Here is a 20,099-nt window from a genome sequence, read left to right on the forward strand (position 1 = left end):
AAAAGGGTCAGTATTTTTAAGACTGAAATCTTATCAAACATCCTTTCTGACCAAAACAGTATGAATCAAGAAATGACAATTACAAGAAAATTACAAGAAAAAGCACAAATACATAAAGGCTAAACAACATGCTATTACACACCTCATCGGTCAATGAAGAAATCAGAGAAGAAATGAAAAAATACATGAAGAGAAATGAAAATTAAAACAACAGTCAAAAAATTTTGGGACACAGATAAAGCAGTTCTAGGGGGAAATTTATGGTGATACAGGGGAACCTAGAGAATAAGAAAAATCTATGATAATTTTACATCTAAAAGAAATAGAAAAAGATAAGCAAAAAAAAAATGTCAGAGCAAAAATAAATGAAAGACCAAAAAAGAAATAGAAAATATGAACACAATGAAGAGGTAGTTCTTGAAAAGATAAACAAAAATCAACAGACCTTTAGTCAGACTCATCAAGAAAAAAATAGAATCCAAATAAAAGTTATAACTGACACCACAGAAATAAAATTATAAGAAACTACTATAAAAATCATATGCCTACAAATGGGACAACACAGAAAAAACAGTAAATTCCTAGTAACATACAATCTTACCAAACTGAATCAGGAAGAAATAAAAAATATGAACAGACCAATTACTAGTAACAAAACTGAATCAATAATGGAAAAAACTCTCAACAACCAAAAGCCCAAGAGCAGATGAGTTCACAAGTGAAATCTACCAAACATTTAAAAAAGAGTTAATCACTATTATTCTCAAAATATTCTAAAAAGTAGAAGAGGAAGAAAAACTTCCAAATATACTCTAGAAGGCCAGCATTATCCTGATACCAAAACCGGATGAAGACATTACAAAGAAAGAAAACTACAGGCCAATATCATAATGAAAAGAGACACAAAATTTTTCAATAAAAGACTGGGTGTCTGGCTGGCTCAGTTGGCTGAATGCCCAACTCTTGGTTTCGGCTCAGGTCATGATCTCAGGGTCATGAGATTGAGCCTGTGTCAGGCTCTGAAATCAGTGGAAAGTCTGCTGGATTCTCTACCTCTCCCGCTACCCCACTCATATTTTCTCTCAAAAAAAATAAATCTTTAAAAATTCTCAACAAAAGATTAGCAAACCAAATTTAACAATATAACAAAAAAATTCATCATAATCAAGAGGGATTTATTCTAGAGATGCATGGATGATTCAATATTTACAAATCAATCAGCATGATACACCACAGAACAAAATGAAGAATAAAAATCATATAATCATCTCAGTAGATGCAGAACAAGCACTTGGCAAAATTCAACAACCCTTCATGATAAAAACACTCAACAGAGTTTAGAGAGAACATAACAAAAGCCATATATTACAAACCCCAGTTAACATCATAACTCAACGGGGGGAAATGGGGAGCTTTTCCTCTTGATCAGAACCAAAACAAGGAGTCTACTCTTGCCCTTTCTGTTCAACATAATAATGGAAGTCCCAGCCACAGCAATTAGAAAAGAAAAAGAAATACAAGGTATCTAAGCTGGTAAGGAAGAATTTAAGTTGTCACTATTTGCAGGTGATGTGATTCTATACATAGAAAACTCTAAACATTCCATCAGAAAATTATTAAAACTTATAAATGAATTCAGTAGGGTTGCAGAATACAAAATTAACATGCAAAAATGTTTTGCATTTCTATATACTAATAACAAAGTAATAGAACAGAAATTAAGCAGACAATTCCATTTACAGTTGCACCAAAAGGAATAAAATACATTTGAATAAAGTTAACCAGGAAGATAAAAGACCTGTACTTTGAAAACTATGAAACATTAATTAAAAAGATTGAGGATAACACTAACAGATGGAAAGATATACCATGTTAATGGATTGGAAGAATTAAGATCATTAAAATGTTCATATCATCCAAAGCAATCTACAGATTCAATGCAATCCTATCAAAACACCAAGAGTATTTTTCACATAACTAGAGTAATAATACTAAAATTTGTATGGAATCATAAGAGGCCCTTAACAGCAAAAGCAATTTTATGAAAAACAAACCTGGAGGTATCACAATCCTAAATTTCAAGATATACTATAAAGCTACAATAGTCAAAACAATTTGGTAGTGGCACAAGAATAGACAATAGATCAATGTAATAAGATAGAGATCCAAAAATAAACCCACACTCACAAGGTCAATTAATCTATGACAAAGGAGGCAAGAACACACAATCAAGAAAAGACAGTCTCTTCAATAAATGGTGTTGGAGAAACTGGACAGCTACATGCAGAAGAATTAAACTGAACCACCTTCTTAAATTACATTTCAATTACCAATACTGTATTAAATATTTCGAAGTGGCTTGGAGAATAAATTTTAAAAGTTCTCATCACAAAAGGAGAAAATTTTGTAACTATGTGGGGTTACAGACATTAATTAAAATATTAAAAAAAAACCTCAAAATGCACTAAAGACTTAATGTGTGACCTCAAACCATAAAACTCCTAAAATAAAACACAGACAGTAATCTATTTAGACATTGGCCTTAGCAACATTTTTTAAGATATGTTCCCAGGCAAGGGAAACAAAAGCAAAGATAAACAGACAACACCAAAATAAGAAGCTTTTGCATTGTGAAGGAAATCAACACAATGGAAAAGCAATCCAGTGAATGGGAAAAGATATTTGCAAATGGCATATCTGATAAAAGAGTTATTATCCAAAATATGTAAGGAACTGACACAATACCCGCCCCCCAAAAAGCCCCCCAAAAATTGATTAAAACTTGGGCAAAGAACCTGAACAGACATTTTTCCAACAAAGACATACAGACGGCCAACAGACACATGAAAAGACACTCAACATCACTCATCAGAGAAATGCCAGTCAAAACCACAATGAGCTATCACTTCACACCAGCTAGTATCAAAAAGAACATCTAGTATCAAAAAGACATAGAAATAATGAGTGTTGACAAGGATATGGAGAAAAGGGAATCCTTATGCATTGCTCGTAGGGAATGTAAGCTGGTGTGACCACTGTGGAAACAGTATGGAGTTTCTTCAAAAAAATTAAAAATAGAAATATCATATGATCCAAAAATTCTACTACTGGGTATTTACCCAAAGACTACAAAAACGCTGATTCAAAAAGATATCGCTATGTTTACTGCAGCATTATTTACAATAGCCAAGATATGGAAGCAACCCAAGTGTCTACTCATAGACAAATGGATAAAGAAGATATATATAAAAAACGGAACATTAGCCATAAAAAATGAGATCTTGACATTTCTGACATGGATGGACCTACAGAATATTATGCTAAATGAAATAAGTCAGATAGAAAAAGACATATACCATATGATTTCACTTATATATGGAATCTAAAATAAAAAAATAAAACAAACATACAAAGCAGAAAGAGACCCATAAAAACAAACAACAAATTGGTTGTTTCCAGAGGGAATGTGGGTATGTGGGATGGGCAAATGGGTGAAGGGAACTGGAACATACAGGCTTCCAGTTATGGAATGAATAAGTCATGGGAATAAAAGGTACAGCATAGGGAATATGGTTAATGATATTGTAATAACATTGTATGGTTACACATGGTAGTTAACACTTGCGGTGAACATAGCATAATGTATAGACTTGTTGAATCACTATGCTATACACCTCGAGTTACTGTAACATTGTACGGCATATATAATTCAATAAAAAAATATACAAACTTCCATCTCTAAGATAAATTCTGAGGATATAGTGTACAGCATGTGACTACAATTACCAATACTATATAAAATATTTCAAAGTTGCTAGGAAAATAAATTTTAAAAGTTCTAATCACAAAAGGAAAAAACTTTTGTAACTATGTGGGGTTATGGACTAAATTTATTAACTAAACTTACTTTGATCATTTAGCAATATATACATATATAACATTTTTTGTATACCTTGAACTAATACAATATTAAATGTTAATAATATCTAAATCTAAATAAACTGAAAAAAAAAACCCACTCTATCTTCTTTAACTGGTCAACCCAGAACTCATTCATCAGGACCAGATTGTTTATTATGTTGTTCATATATATGTTTCCCTTATTTAGATCTACTTAAGAGAAGTATGTTAAATACCCAGACAAACCTCTGGCAAGAAAAACAAATTTCAATACAAAACAGCTACATGCTAACAATTTTGAAAACTGAGACAAGATGGAAAAGTTTCTTAAGAAAATATATATACCTTATGAGATGTGACTGAAGAAAAAATTAAAATCTTGAATAGTTCTGTGACTATTAAAGATAATGAAGCAGTAGTTAAAAATCTCCCCCCAAAGGTGCAGTTAGATGTTAAGAGTAGTTTTAAGGATGTCTTTTTTCTAGAGATCATGAGAAAAATCAGGCCTAATACATGTCAATACATTTTCAGAGAGCATGTATAACAGAAACACAACTATGGTAACAACTGTAAAAAATAAAATAATAAAACCTTGAATATGTATACCAACAAAAGCTATTGCTGTTCTAAAAAGCTCAGCTGGCGACTTGCCTCCCCTCCGCTGCTCACATGCTGATGCGCCAGGGCTGTTCTCTGGGACAGAGGCTATCTCCATCAGACTAATCATCAACCACTACTGCTCACAAGTTGGCTAGGAAGGAAGAGCACCTTTGTAGGTGGGATTTATTGGAATGAACAAATTGCAATATGAAAATAAAACAACTGAGTGGAAAGGAGGCATCTGTGATTTGTTAGGAGTGTGATAGTACTATCACTAAAGATTTTTTTGTGTGTTGTGTTTGTTTGTTTGGTTGGTTTATTAGAAAGAGAAAGGTATCCCACTTTCCCCATCTCCAGGATATATTATATGTATTTTTCAAAGCTCATTCCCCTCTTTATTTTCACTAGGCCGTGATCATTTATTAGGCATCATTTTTAGGAAGCAGGATGAAATTTAGTGGCTACACCAACTGCAAAAAGGGAGCTCAAACCTCTTTCTACATGTAAATATCTCTTCTTTAGTAGCAGCACTGCAAAAAGTAACCTCACTGAACCATTTGAATAAACTTCAAAAAGAACTTCAACCACTCACCTGGATACAAGCCAGAGGCTCATTTGTCCAAATCGAATAACCACCAACTAAATATATTCTCTCATTATGGACAGCAACTCCAGATTCATTTTGGCCTAAAGTAAAGAGAATTGAATAAAAAGAAAAAATAAATCCATCTCCTTGCATGTCTTAATTAACCCTTTTGCCACTGAGGGATACAATTTCCCCCTGTGGCACACTTGTATGCTCCACAGGATTTTTGCAGCAACTAATCACCACCTCCCAGTACTCAGAGGGAAGAATTAACCACTCTTTCACAGAGAATGAATCTGTGTCAGGTCAGAACCAGGCCAAAATACTTATTAGTGAGCCAAGTTGGTAAATGCAGCATTAAATACAGCAATAATAAGCAATAACAAAATAATAGTTCTGTGCTATGTTGTATGCCATTAACTTACAGTGGCGGAAATAAGGTATATTCTTGAAATGCAAAACACCTCCATAAATGCTTTTAAAGCAAATGCTTACATTTGTAGAGTAATAGCTGCAACCCCAAGAAGCCAATAAAACAGAGCCATACCCTTATTGTCCTTCAAATGAAGACAAATGACAGAAAACATTGATAAAGTTACTATCCTCCCTTTCCTTACATACACAACAGTTTAAGACTATATTAAAGTTCCTGATCTGGGACCAGCCCAGGGTTCCCTAGATACTGACATGCCAAAATGATGGAAGCTTCCTCCCCCATTAAAAAAAAAAAAATACAGAATTACTCACTATCACCTATTCTTCCCTGGAGGCCATCAGAGAGTGAGAGAGTCTCTTTTTATTGATGGGCTGACACCGGATTGACTGTGGTAATAAATAAGCTGGATCCTACAGCAGACAGAAACACAGATCCAGGGACCGAGGGGCTAAGGTACCACTACAGCAACTTGGAGAGAGTTAAGTACTTGTAGGTGGGCCTCAAAGATAGTTTTCACAGTAACAGGAGCTCCACACTCAGGGGGCCTCCTTGGCAGCAGCTGTGAGTGGTGGCGAGCCCACTCAGCATATTAATATGTCTGCAGGTGCTAGCCCAGCCCACTATTTTGAGTTTGTGTGATTTACTTACTTAGTGGAGCATCCTGGAAGGGACCCAATCCCCTGTGGATGTTTAAAATGCAAGCTGACAAGGGAAAGTTTTCGATTCTATAAAGGAACCTCAGGGAGCAGCCCGCGTGGCCCAGAGGTTTAGTACTACCTTCAGCCCAGGGCCTGATCCTGGAGATGGGGGATTGAGTCCCATATTGGGCTCCCGGCATGGAGCCTGCTTCTCCCTCTGCCTGTGTCTCTGCCTCTCTCTCCCTCTGTCTCTGTCTCTCATGAATAAATAAACAAAATCTTAAAAAAAAAAAAAAAGTTAAGGGTAAGTTGTCCACTGCTTTTCTTTTATTCCCTTTTGGGATGAGGAGGGTCCGTACCTAGTGTTGCCCTGGGTAATGCCTGAATAGTTATGTGGCCAGAAACACCACCAAACCCTGTGCACAGAACTGGCCTGAGATTTAGTTGTTAGAAGAATATAGACAGAACCCGTATATGACAGTAACAAATAATGAAGATCAGACTCCTGACCTCAAAATAAATCAAAGAGAACTAAACGCGAAAAGAAAAAAAAAAAAAAAGATAAATTGCTTCTGTAAAGAGTTATCAGTTCTCTGGTTCCTCTTAATTGTCTCAAAGTTCCTGTGTGAATATTTATTGCCAAGAAATGGCTTGACAGACCTCTCTCAACCAAGTGAGAAGACACAAGAAAGTAGCGGAGGCCCTGAAAAACTAGACTGATCATCTGAGAGTCACATTTTGTGAGACAAATAATATGCACCTTTCTGGTTAATATGAGAAAGTTATTCTCCCACCATGCACTTGTATTTAGAGATGCTGTGAAGACGTATAAGAAAACAAGTGTGGCAACTTGTTGAATCTCTTCTCTTCCTGATTGACTTAGTCAAAGGTACTTGCCAGTCAAAAGGTTGAAATTACAACGCGTCCACTGGTCAGTGTCGATGTTATAAGAATCTATATGCCGCACAAGGATCCGGTCATTATTATAGTCCAAGTCATTGCCTCCAAGAACATAAAGCTTTCTTTGAACAGCAGCCATGGAATGGTAGACCCTTCTCTGCAGCATGGGACTACGGCTTATCCATTTATTCTGAAAAGAAATTCAGGTGAATTCTGTTAATAGGAGAGCTCCACAGCAGAAAACAGCAGTGCCTCCTTAGTAGCTGGGACTCTAGTTTGTCCATCGCGTTCTACCGGAATGATGTTTACATATTTTGAAAGGTATGGCTTTCTTACCTGAGAACAACTACAGAAGAACCAAATATTCCAACTTTATTTTGCAACTTACAAAGGCATTTCCTCTTGTCTGGGTTGCATTTTACAGGGCATTTGCATTTTATAAGGGAAGCACACGAGAATGTAGAAATTTTCATGATGGTTCTCTCACCCAATAGAGAGAATGTATTCATGCAAATTGCTTAAGAGTGAAAGCACATGGCTAGGTATAATGATGTAAGAAACAGGCTCTCGGGGCCCTGGGTGGCTCAGTGGTCGAGCACCTGCCTTGGGCTCAGGTCATGATCCGGAGTCCTGGGATCGAGTCCCTCCTCAGGCTCCCCACAGGGAAGCCTCTCTGCCTATGTATCTCATGAATTAAAAAAAAAAAAAATCTTAAAAAAAAAGGCCCTGAAGCCAGAATGTCTGAGTTTATAACCTTTGTGTGACCTTGAGCAATTTATTTAACCTCTTTGTACCTGTTTCCTCATCTGTAAAGTGGGGAGAGTCCTCCCTTACCTGACAAGCTTGTTATGAAGATCAAATTCATAAAATATTTATAAGAGTGACACACAATAAATATACACTTTAAAAATTATTGTGATAATAATCACTGGCTACCCAAGGCCTCTACATAAACTAGGGCTGGGATAACCTTGCTGTTCTTTCCAAAATTAACCTCCCAAGATCAATGGAAGAGCAAAGATCTGGTTTCACAACAAAGTCCCATGCTGTCTTAGTATTAGCCCATTTTAACGCATTTATAATCACATCTCCTACCAAACTGGGAAAGTTATTTCTAGGCATAGGTTTGCTTTGGTAGAAGGCCAAATTTTATACAACTTCAGGAATGATGAAAGGTCCACTATTTGGTTTCTGGTCATTCTCAGTAATGAGAAAGACATGCTCAATTCCTTTTAAATATGGCTCCTTTCTAAAATCTAATGTAAAATGCAAAATTAGATGAAAATCAAATATGACCTTAATTTTAAATCTTAAGTAATGGACAGGTAAGTAAACCTAACTATTTCCTTTGTACATAAACACTAACCTACAGGAAGAACCCAGATTCCTTTTTGTCAAGAAAAATTTGGATTTTGATAGATCATCCAATGTTTCTAATACATAGAACTTCACCAGTTCACAAAGCTGTAAAGGAATACGTTTTTAAAAAGTTTACATAAACATCGGTCCATTCACTAAAGGCCTATCTACTAGCTCATTTCTAATTTCTCTTTTAAAGATAAGACTTTAAAAAGAGTGGTTTGTCCAGTTTGAAAAGGCTTGCATATATCTGCTCCCCCCCTTTTTAAACATGTTGGAAGAATCTTGTTCCAATCAAATGTCTTTTTTAATAAAATAGCCAAACCTTTCTTTCAGATATTCTGTGAAGAAATATATTCAATACATTTCACATGAGTGGATTTAACTCAAAACTCTGATGATGCCTTCCTTGGGTGCTTTCTATAAGGCAACCCATCCCGGTATTAGGAATCAGCGTTTGCATTAGCAGTCCGGTCCCCTGCCACAGGACTGTGGACGCCATCTGGTTTGTAAAGCCTGCCTGCATCCCCTGATTATATCTTTAGCTTCCTTCACTGCCGTGCCTGCCAGGTGAGCCGCCAACCACTGCAAAGGCAAAGAAACAGAGAGGCCTAGTGGGGTCATTCCTAATAAGCTAGCGTGTGAATACTAATCAGTAGTGGGGAAGCAGAGGTCACCCCAGCCTGCCTGTTGGCAGGTAGCGATGTGCTCTGTGGCAGATGGCAGGCATTATCGACTCTCCACAAAGGCCTAGAAGAGAAATAAGCACCAGGGCTGAATGATAGAGTTATTGAGATTCTGAACAAGATGCAAGCAGATGTGATGTTTGCCAGTACCCACCGTAAACAATATGCCAGTAGAATTTTTAAAAAGAGCATGTGTGTACAAACATGAAACAGAACTCATTTGAGAAATGTTAACACCTTCTTCCTCTTTAACCACGTGTGCACCGAACTCAAGCAACTGCAATTAATGATCCCTCTTGAGACATCTGGCCCATGGACATGTGGTCTCTGAAATCTACAGCTTCTAATGACATCAGGAAACACACTTGCAAAGAGAGAAACACCTTCGTTAAATTCAGAATCAAATCATGTTGAAATAAAAAGACACCAAATCAACTGAGGTCATTCAGGACACACAGTTGGTGGCCAATCCTGACCCAGGCTGCCAAAGCCAACCTGTTGTTCCATGTTCCATTATCTCCAGCTGACGGATATTAAATCCCCATATCAAATCATTTTGGAATACTGCCACCATCATGAAAAATATTTACATTACCAAAATCATAGAAATGGTGAAATTCTGAAAACATTTGCCAAGGCCACAGATACTGTGGTAGAAGGAAAAGAGAACAAAATTAGTTCTTCTTTTGGGGACAAAAGACTCATTGAGGGTCAATGGCAAGTGAGCAGAAGAAGGGCCAGATGTCATCAAAATGCTACTAGTTCAGGCACCAGCTGTTAGACAAAATACATCCTCACACTTTCCAGATACTTCAGACTTGTCCTAGATAATGAGCTAAGACATTTTGGCTACACTGAGTTAAGTAAAAGTTATTATTTTATTTGGCAGTCATGAAACAGTAAGCATGTTCCCCTCTTGAAATGATAATCTTCTAAAAGGACATACAACAGGTCAAAATCCTTTCTCTGGATGCCTCTATGAACAGCCCCTTGAGATAATGGAAATAAAGGGCATTGACCTCATCAACATATCTCCCCTTTTTCTACATCATCCAAAACTCTGAAGGAGTTAAGCATAGTGTATAGCATAAAGCTAAGAGAACTAAAATTTTGTGAGAGGAAAAAAAGGCAACCAAAAGGCAGTTGATCCAGATGCTTCCTTTTCTCTATATAAGTTTAGGATGTATGTGTGTGTGTGTATAGACTTGGCATTTCAACCACTAATGACTGTGGAAATCTTTTAAAATTCATTTTAATTAAGATAATGAGTTTTTCTTATATGATTCTTACCTGGTTCGGTTCATATACCATTAGTCTGTTCTGATATTGTGCTGTGTTAGTTACCCCACCTGGAATGGATTAACATGTGTTAGAGCTTTCATGAATACGAAATAGGATATTCCAACGTAAGAATGAGATACAATTAAAGGAAAATTAGCTACTGCTGAGGATCTGTTTGTATACCCTCGTGGTGAACCCATGACATAATTAAGAAGCTTATTGTTGAAGCAGTTTCATTTTCAAGAAACATTTCAGAAGCAATTCAATTGAGAGCACGCAACAAGTATGCTGAGATTACCAAGAGGTCCCAATTCTGGCAAGCTGCTCTGCATGGCCAGAATGAGGGGCAAAGTATGGAAGGAACAAAACACACATGGACAAATCTCTATGAAATTTATGCCCAGGACAGAATTATATGGAAAATTCTTGTCCGTAGCTAAACTGGCAATTTTACAGCTCTAACCTTCTGTACACAAACACAGTGATATCTTGATAACTCTTTGGAGGAACTATATCTAAGAAAAGACATGACTTATCAAAAGAAATCTAGAGCCAGAGCCAGAACATAATGGGAGCCATCAATGTGAGTCACGTATGCAAATTTAAATTTTCCAGTAGCCACATTAAAAACTGAAAAGAAATATTGAAAGTAAACTTAATATAAATTTTATTGTACTCAACATAGGCCAAATATTATTATTTCAGTGTGAAATTAATATAAAATTATGGAGGTACCTTATATTCTTTTTTTAACGTATTGTCTTGAAAATCCAATATATATTTGACACAGCACATCTCAAACCAGATTAGCCACATTTCAAGTGCTCTAATAAGGCACATGTGACTATGGGTGACCATATTGTACAGCACACATCTAGAGCACTGCACATAGTCGGTATTGTTATCAACTTTTCTAAAGCCTCCTGACAACTGCTCAGATCCAAGACTCAAGACCTTCTGCTTACTCAAGAACCACTAAAAAATCATCACATTTCTAACAAAGTTTCTCTTATCTGTCCTCATGCTTCCTTTCACATTTGTGGTGTGCAGTGAACCCTATAAAACCCAGAAATTACTGATTCTACTTTAATTTTTACCACCAAATGGGAAAACTAAAAACCATATAAAACAGCACTATAAGAAAATCACACTAGGAGATATTAAATGTTAGGTAAGAAAATAGCAAGAATATGAGAATGCCCCCCCAAATCTCCTTAGAAATAGTGCTTTTTATATAGTTCTAGATGCTCATTTAAAATGAGCAACATTTTCATAAGTATCACAAATAAGCAGCTAATTTTGCAATAAAGGTCTCAAACTGAACCAGACTAAAAGTCTTTTCTATTGAAATTTTTTGAATTCAAAAAGTGTATACTGTTACAATAATGACCAAAACAGCCTTAACATTTTTCTCAGTTTGACTCAACTTTACTTTATCTTTCTATCTCTAGGCCCCTGACATCCCTTTTCTTAAAGGACTTAACTTTAGAAACCCTGTAAATGCTTTCTCCACCTCCGCGAGATACAAATCACTTAAGAAGCTTCTTGTAAGTTGTACAACCTGGGAATAACTTCCTCAAAGACCTAGGAGCCATCCCATTGAAATATAATCATCAAGGAAGATGATGTTCCTATCTCCCAGTTTCTGTGCAGGAGGGTGGGAGCCTCACTCTGATGGGTGCCAGTCAGCAAACACAAATGGCCTAATTATAGTGAAAAACATTTACAAAATCAGAGGGAGCTGAATATGCTCAATACATCACATTGATCAACCTTCCTCCAATGCTCCTTCAGTATTTTTTTCATAAAGTTCAGTGTTGTTTTTTTTTAAATTTTTTTTATTCATGAGAGACACACAGAGAGAGGCAGAGACATAGGCAGAGGGAAAAGCAGGCTCCCTGCAAGGAGACCAATGAGGGACTTGATCCCTGGACCTGGGATCACACCCTGAACCCAAGGCAGAAGCTCAACTGCTGACCCACCCAGGCATCCCAAGTTCAGTGTTTCGAAACCCTCCTACCTCTTATTCTTCAGAGGAGTTGATATCAGACTGCATTCTGGTCTCCCTCCCCTATTGCAATAGTCTTGAACAAAGTCTTCCCTGTCTGCTTAACTTTGCCCAGTATAATTTTTGCTTTGACGGTTCAGTCCTTAGAATAAGTCACTACCATCAACTCTGTGGCCAGGAATTAAGTCAATGAGAATCCAGAGGATTTGTGCACAATCCTCAACTGAGCTGAATAACCAATCAATACTAATGGATACATAAAGGGAAAGGGAACCTGTCCAGGCCAATCATTACTCTCTCATTCAACCCCAATAAGGAGATCATATCTTTCATATAATTGACTATGGCTTTTATTAACTGGAGGGCTTTTTTTTTAATTCTCTCTGAAGTCTGCAACTACTTTTAAGATCAATGAAAGCTTTATCTGCAGAGTAAATTCACAAAGAACAGAGAGAAACGAGCTTCCTGCCCTCAAAGAGTCTTCTCTGCATTTCTTATTGAATGTCTCATTTTAAAATAAAATCAAAGGAAAAGAAAATACACTTAAGCAAGCAGAGGCTGAAATGCCTACATAGAGTCAAAATGTATGTCCAAATAAACACAGAGGTATGTTTGCTTTTTCCTCCCAACCTTCCTTTTCTTATCTGATTAAAAATTGAATGTCCAATCATTCTTTCTTAGCATAACTACATAAGAATAATCAAATCTATTGAGACCTCACAAGTCTTCAGGGTTAAAATGATTGCCAAGTGCTTTTGATCTGGACCATAACCACCAGATTAATGTCCAGCTCACCTATAATCATTTCTCCAAATGAGAGGGAGCAGAGGGTAAAGCTCCCACCCATTATTTCAAAACTTTGACAGTTTCTCTCCTTGTTTTAGAAATATGGGACAGAATTAATATCTACTGCAGTAAACTATCTGTTTATGACACTATTTGAAAATATTTACACTACTATATGTATCAGGCTCTGCCCATTATAGATTAAATGTACAACCAATGGATTAGAATGTAGCTATTACATCCTCTCTCCTAGGCAGGGCACACAATTTATCTTCATGCTCTTCAGACTTATTATTTACTCTCTTCTACAGTTGCATTTGTAATAGTTTTTTCCCCCCTTAATCTGCACGCAGTAATTACATTCCTTACCCTTACATACAAATTTTCACCCACATGACAATGTTTAAAAATGAGATACTGGGTTACTAGGTGAGAGTAAAAATAAAAATCCTAGTTAGTTATTTGGTTGATTACTTCTGGAATGTTAAACCACAGGAGGTGCCTAAAAACCTAGTGTTGTAACTTTTGCCAAGTCAGGATTGCAAGGGAGAACCTTAGAAATTGGTTTTATTGCTTTCCTCCTTTGAAATAATTTACAAATGATCATATAAATAAAAACCATTTGTTCTCAGTACAAAAAATAAATTTCAAAAAAGCATCCAACTTTGTGGCCCACATTTCTTTAGCAGTGTTATTTGCAGAGCTTTATCATTACATTCTCTTCACATAACACTCTTCACTTTTAGATTAATCTGCTGAAATGAGATGCTAAGGATTTGCATACAGATTTGACTATACAAAAATAGATATGGAATTAATAACAGTCTCTATATGTTTTAATTTCTCCTAGACTGGAGTACCCTTGCCTGCAGCAGTATTCCTGGCTTTGAAAGTCATCAAGCTGATTTGCCTGCTCTGGGTTATGATGCCACATGCTGCTATACTGTCCCCTGCAATCAAAGCACTTGCAAAGATAGATTCTATGCCTCCCTCTATCGAGTACATTTCATAGATTGGCAGTTTTGATCTCCCTCCCCCACCCCAGGGGGGGATAATCTGCATCTTAACAGCTTTCTATAGATACATTTGTCATTAAATATGCCATCTCGTATCAGCATCCATTTTTAAAGCCAAGTTTTCCCTAACTTTGAAGTGCCACAGTCCAAGTTAAGACTTTTCAGCCAAAATTGAAAATGAACAACCCTGTCTTATACTTTTGAACTGTGACTTAAAGATATACTGCAGGTTCCCCCAAAGTCAAATAAGTCTTTAAAAACTGCCAGAAGGAATGAAAAGTTACCACCATGCTACCAGCAATGAGAAATGCTTTCTATCATCAAGACAGAGTAAAGCATTTTTCTTAAGCTTCCCTGTTCAGCTCTTCACAAAACGTGGTGACAAATGGATGAATGCATACCGAAGAAAGGATGACAGGTGGTTGCCAAACAAGCGATTTTTGTCTTGACTACTGCAAGTCACTGACTCCCAAACTCACTGTGCTCAAAAGCAACAACTGGTGGATACTGACAATGTCTACATAATACTGGGTTTAGGAAAACAGCTCTCAATATATATGGGTCAGGGTAAGTCAAGTCAGGGGCTCTATCTATTTTTTTCCTCCGAGGAGAGAAAGTACATCTGTTGATACAGAGTCTTACATACTACACTCTTTAGTAGAAACCCGCAGTACATGACACAGCACTTGTACCCTTAGAAGGACAGAGTGGAATGCGCAGAACTGAACGTGTCCGCGCTCTCAGGGAAGACTGCAGGCTGGAACTCTGCCAGCCAACTGAGGACTGCGGAAAACCATCTCAAGTTCTCTGCAGCTCTCCTGGAGGCCTGCAGGGTCCAGCGTTAGGCTGGTCTAGGGGCAGAGTCTCAGGACAGGCTGGGGCATCACCCCGCACAGGTTCCTTTAGGACGATCTTTGTGAGAGAATTTAACACAGCCAGGCTCAGGTTCCTTTTATGCAAACTGGAGATGACACTATCTCTCCCACAGGTTTTGGATTCAGAGCGCACAGCATAAAGGCAACCCACACACAGAGGAAGTTCACTACAGTACGGCAGTAGTTTATTTATGGGAGTTTCTTATCATTTCCATAAAAAGTACAAATGAGTATATACGGAATATTGAAAATATAATGAAGTATAGAATATTGAATTAAGGAATGAATTTTGTCTGAAAGTAGTAGTATTATTTTTTTAACTTTTTTTTTAGTATTTTTTTTTCTAAGAACGAGATTGCTGGCTATAAGGTATCAAAGGCTTTTTTTCTTTAATAGTTTAAAGCTTCGCCTCTCTAAATAAGCTCTAATTCTCAAAAAACTAAAACTTCACACTTATTGTCTAATTACCAAATGAATGACTGGCATTGGGTGTGAGTTCACATTAGTCATTTTTTAAAAAAAGCCAAACTCATTACTAGTCCTTAATAAAAGGGACACCATAGGGATATTTACAATAAATAAAATTTACAATGAAAGATAAACTTTTATATTACCTAGTTTTACACAGTAGACTGTCCGTATTTTTAGTGTTTATAACACTACAAAAACGGTAAAAGAATCTTTCTACTGAATTAGCATCTTGAATAGGAGCATACTTAATCCATGCATCAAATTAAAACTACTATCCATATTATTTCTGTCACACTTGAGGAAACCACACAAATGGATGGGTAATTAATAGACTCAAAATCCGTAAAGAAAAGTCTCAAATTTACAAAATACCTATAAAGAAAGGGTGATGCACTTGAAAATATAAATTTGTAAATTATGTTTACGTCACCTAGAGAGAACAGATACAAACTTGTGATGCAAAACATGTAAATAATGCACCATGTGTTATTTAAGGTAAGTGCGATGATAAATGAAGATAAAATCCACCACAATGCAGATGTCATCTGCCCTTTAAAAATCTCAATGAAATTCCAACTCCCATTCCTCATTCTATAGAAAGGTGAAATCTTGCCTCCAAAGATTTCTGCACGTTCCAAGCAGAGTTAAGCTCTCAAGGTCACCTCTACCTGTCTCTAGTGTCCTGGCTTGCTGTATTCTTGTTGAGTTTTTAATCTCCCTCCTGCCATCAAATTCTTTAACCACTTCCCATTTCCATGATGCAGCTTTAGCTTTCCCTCCTCTTAGAAATAAAAAAAACGACATATTTCCCATATTTTTAGGTAAAGTAATTCAGCTCCCTCTTTATTCCACCTTTTTTTTAGATCCATCTGGTCAGACACAAATGGATCACCTAAACAAAGACTGTTCTCTCCACAAAAAGGAGAGAATGTCTATTTTGTGGCTCAACTCTTGTGCCCTGAGGAAGTGGTCAAACAATTAAAGATAATCAAGTGATCGTTGATCTAAACAAGTCTCCAGGAATGACAATTCTTCAGTATATCTTTGACTTTCAGTCATGTCATTCGGGAATTCTTTTTACAATGTAAGCATCTGTTTTTGAGACCTTTATTGTAGCGATAAACAACTGGTTTGTACGGTTTTATGCGGAAAGCATGGTTTTCAAAAACCAGAGACACAGAGATCAAATTCTGACTTTGTCAAATACCAGCTGTGTGATCTATCAAAACTATTTAACATCTTTAAGCCTCATCTCCTGAGCAGCAATGGGAGGGTAAACAAAGTGCTACTTCTCCAGAATAAAGGGAAGTCCATTTAGGATGAAACCTCTGTTAATTATTTTGGAGACTGAAGGTGATGGCTTGAAAGCCATTTAGCTCTTTTATTTTAATGTTTATATACTTAGTTAGCCATTTGGCTCATTCAAAAGCATTGTGGATGGTCATTGCTGTTTGGTTCATTCTCACTGCAATACAATGGTGGTTTTGTTTTTGTCTTTTTCAGATGGGGAAGAGTAAAGGCTGGGGGAGAAGTGAAAAGAAAAGAAAAAGCTGGAGAGGGTTGTAAGAGTCTAAAGCAACGAAGAAGAAATTTCATTCTTAAGGGGATACCAGGTCACTAAGAACTTTTAAGTGGACATACCACATCTTCAAGCTCCAAACCTCCAGCAGGCCGGTGGCTTCCTCATACGGTAGCTGCCCGCAGGGGCAACAGACAGATACTCTCTCATGTACTTACTTGAGACACACATTTGTTCACCCTCAAGCAAACCTTAAGTCCTTGACACTCACCCAACCCAACAAGCTGAACCCTTCCAATAGGATCCTTTGGACTATTCACAGCCTAAAAACCTTCCATCTGGAGTGAATCCAAGGATCGGCCCTCTCCATTCTTTAGTGAGTATACAAAAAAAAAAAAGACAGAAATGTACAAACTGGGTCACCATCATTTTGCTGTTTCCAACCTTAATAAGAGCTCTGACACTTAATTTTTAAAAACATGTCAGTTCCCTCTGCTTTATCTCAGAGGCTTTTTTACCAACCCCCTGTCCTCCACCTCCACCCCCGCCCTGGAAGGCCACCTCCCTCAGACCCTCTACATGGTCCTGACATAGCACAACTTCAACAGACAACCCTGTCTCTCACTTGATTCCATCAACAAGCAACCTCCTCAGGTTCCTGACCCTCATGTGGGAGCTTCTCTAGGTCCACACCTAGAGTTGTCCCCCATCTTCCAAGATTAGAGTTTGAGGGGTCTCCCCTTCTCCTGTCCAAATCCCTCCTGCCTGTTTGAGACCCTGTGCCTATTGTCATCATGGACTTGGCACCATTCCTAGAGGATATGCTTAGCCTTTACCAACCAAAGAATGACCCCTTCCCTTCACCTTCAATTTTGCTCTCTCCTTTCCTTTAGCTACCAGTATGCTTAATGCACTTGCATCCTTTAAAAAAAGTTCCCTCCTTTGACTGGATTTCTCCCAATAGCTACTCTCTCTTCTCTCAGCCAAACTCGCATCTTTTTCTTTCCTTCCTATTCTTTTTTCTGAAAAAAGTATGTGTGTACCTAGAAACCAAACAGCACATCCTCTCCTGGTAGGTAGGTGGAGCATAAGAATCAGGAAGTTGTCGGGTAAACTCCAATTTAGGAAACCAAATTGAGATGGTATCCCAGCTTCTGACCTATACCTGCACTTTCTACTTCGTCATTTTCCTTCCACGCCCCAAGCTACCACATTCTTGCTTCTACTTTCTTCCATTCCCCTAAAGCTACTTTAACTAAAGTTACCAAGGGGTTCCTGATTGAAAATTACAGAGAAAATGAATATTCTGGACTGTGATGTCCCAGCAGTACTGGGCACCTCTCACCATGCCCTTTCCATTTTGGTTTTGATTTAACACTCCTCCTCTGACCTTGCCCATCCCACATTCTCAGGCTTATTCCTCAGACCCCTCCTCTGCACCCTCCTCCCTACTAGCTCCCAACCTTCCGCGTTGGTCTCTTTTCATCTACCTCTTGCCCATCTGTCTCCTCTCACTCTCCTCTGCCTCATCTCATCTCATCTGACTTGCTGTGGGACCCTCCTCTCTGATATTTGCTCCAAAAAATAGAAGAAAAGGTCCTGTCTCTGAGTCTGAGGGGTGAGGGTTTTGAGGAAGTTCCAGGCAGTGAAGGGTGGCTGAGGAGGAGCTGAGGGGGGCAGGGGTAGCGAGGATGGAAGGACACTAGTGTAGGGCACAAAGAGGACTCGGAGAGCTGAGCAGATCCCACACCAAGCCCTCCTGTCAACTGGCCTCTTCCCACAGGATTTAGCTGTCTTGGCATAGGCACAGATAAAGTGGACCACTGGGTTGGTCCAGAGCCAGTGCTTGCTAGATGGCGGGAGAATTATTGAAATATTTGGACCATGAAGCCCACTCACAAGGAGAGGGAAGGGTTAATGAGTAAATGGGAAGCAGCCAGTGGACCTAAGGCCAAGTTAGGATGAAGGTGCTCTGAACCTTCGTGAAACCCGCATTAAGCCCTCCTTGCTTTACACCACTTCTGTTCCTGAGAAAAGACTTCAATCCTCACATCTATCACCCAGAATACCATAATCATTTGTTGAAGAGTCTGTTCCCTCTACCACACTGTGAGTCCCAATTCAGGATGTAGGTCTTACTCTCCTTTGTCAGTCCACACTAGCCTGGAAAAAGACTAAGGGAGGATAGGAAAGTTGCTCAGCATCTCCTGGCCAGTGAGAAGCAGAGCAAGTCCCACATGCCCTGTGACCTCAGGATACCATAAGCCAGACTTTACTGCACCCCCATATTAATTACCAATATTTTGTATGTGACTTTTTAGATACAAGTAAAGTATTATTTACAAACCTAGAGAAAAGCTAAAGCTATAGCACTTAAAAAATGTTTATGAAATTTTCATTGTCCTAATTTTAATGAATACTAGAAAAGCCAAAGTCCCTTTAGTAGGTTTGAAAAAATTAAAGTTATTTAAAATGGGGCAATGCAAGCTTCATATAAATTTAATCAAGATGAAAATAAACATATCCTCTAGGGAGTTAAAGAAGCATTAACAAATGTTCTTTCATTAATGAAATATCTGAAGAGTTCTTTGATTGTCAGCTCCTAGAGGGTAGGAAGTGTGTTTCCTGAATTAATCTTATTTATCTATGAACCAGCACAAGACTAAGTAAGGATGTAGCATTCACCAAGAGAATCAGGAAAGCACTAAATACCACTTTTGAATAAATATAGTAGCATTTGTCTTATGTTTATAGTTTTAAAGCACTAATTTTGTGGTTAGCTTCCCATTATCTTGGTGCCATTTGACAAAAATGAAAAGGTAAGTTGTTCTGCAAGACGAGCTCAGGATTAATTTTCACTCACAAAAAAGGGATCTTTTTAGTAGTTCACAAACAATACCTCACAATGGAGAGCATACCTTTTAAAGCACAACGACAGAATATTTAATGCTTCTTTTGCTTCAGTATTGTGAATTTCAAGTAGAAATGATGTAGAGCATTTGTGAATTGGGTCACAGTGTCAAATGCTACAGGAGCCT

At 37.7% G+C, this 20,099-nt stretch overlaps 1 protein-coding gene across 9 annotated transcripts in view; it reads right to left on the reverse strand.

Moving 5' to 3' along the window:
- KLHL32 (kelch like family member 32) overlaps nt 1-20,099 on the reverse strand; it is a 228,684-nt gene that overhangs the window by 19,953 nt on the left and 188,632 nt on the right. For 7 of the 9 annotated variants that reach the window (XM_041767385.1, XM_041767394.1, XM_041767376.1 and 4 more), the window contains 3 exons: nt 10,396-10,454; nt 7,058-7,250; nt 5,093-5,187 (listed from right to left, as the gene is read on the reverse strand). In XM_041767385.1, the coding sequence (XP_041623319.1) occupies nt 5,093-5,187; nt 7,058-7,250; nt 10,396-10,454 (347 nt within the window). Of the gene's footprint in view, nt 1-5,092; nt 5,188-7,057; nt 7,251-10,395; nt 10,455-20,099 lie in introns of those variants that run through there. The other 2 variants (XM_041767406.1, XR_005989535.1) reach the window with 2 other exon arrangements.

Source organism: Vulpes lagopus, chromosome 1 (assembly GCF_018345385.1).
Source record: "Vulpes lagopus strain Blue_001 chromosome 1, ASM1834538v1, whole genome shotgun sequence".
NCBI classification, from domain to species: domain Eukaryota; kingdom Metazoa; phylum Chordata; class Mammalia; order Carnivora; family Canidae; genus Vulpes; species Vulpes lagopus.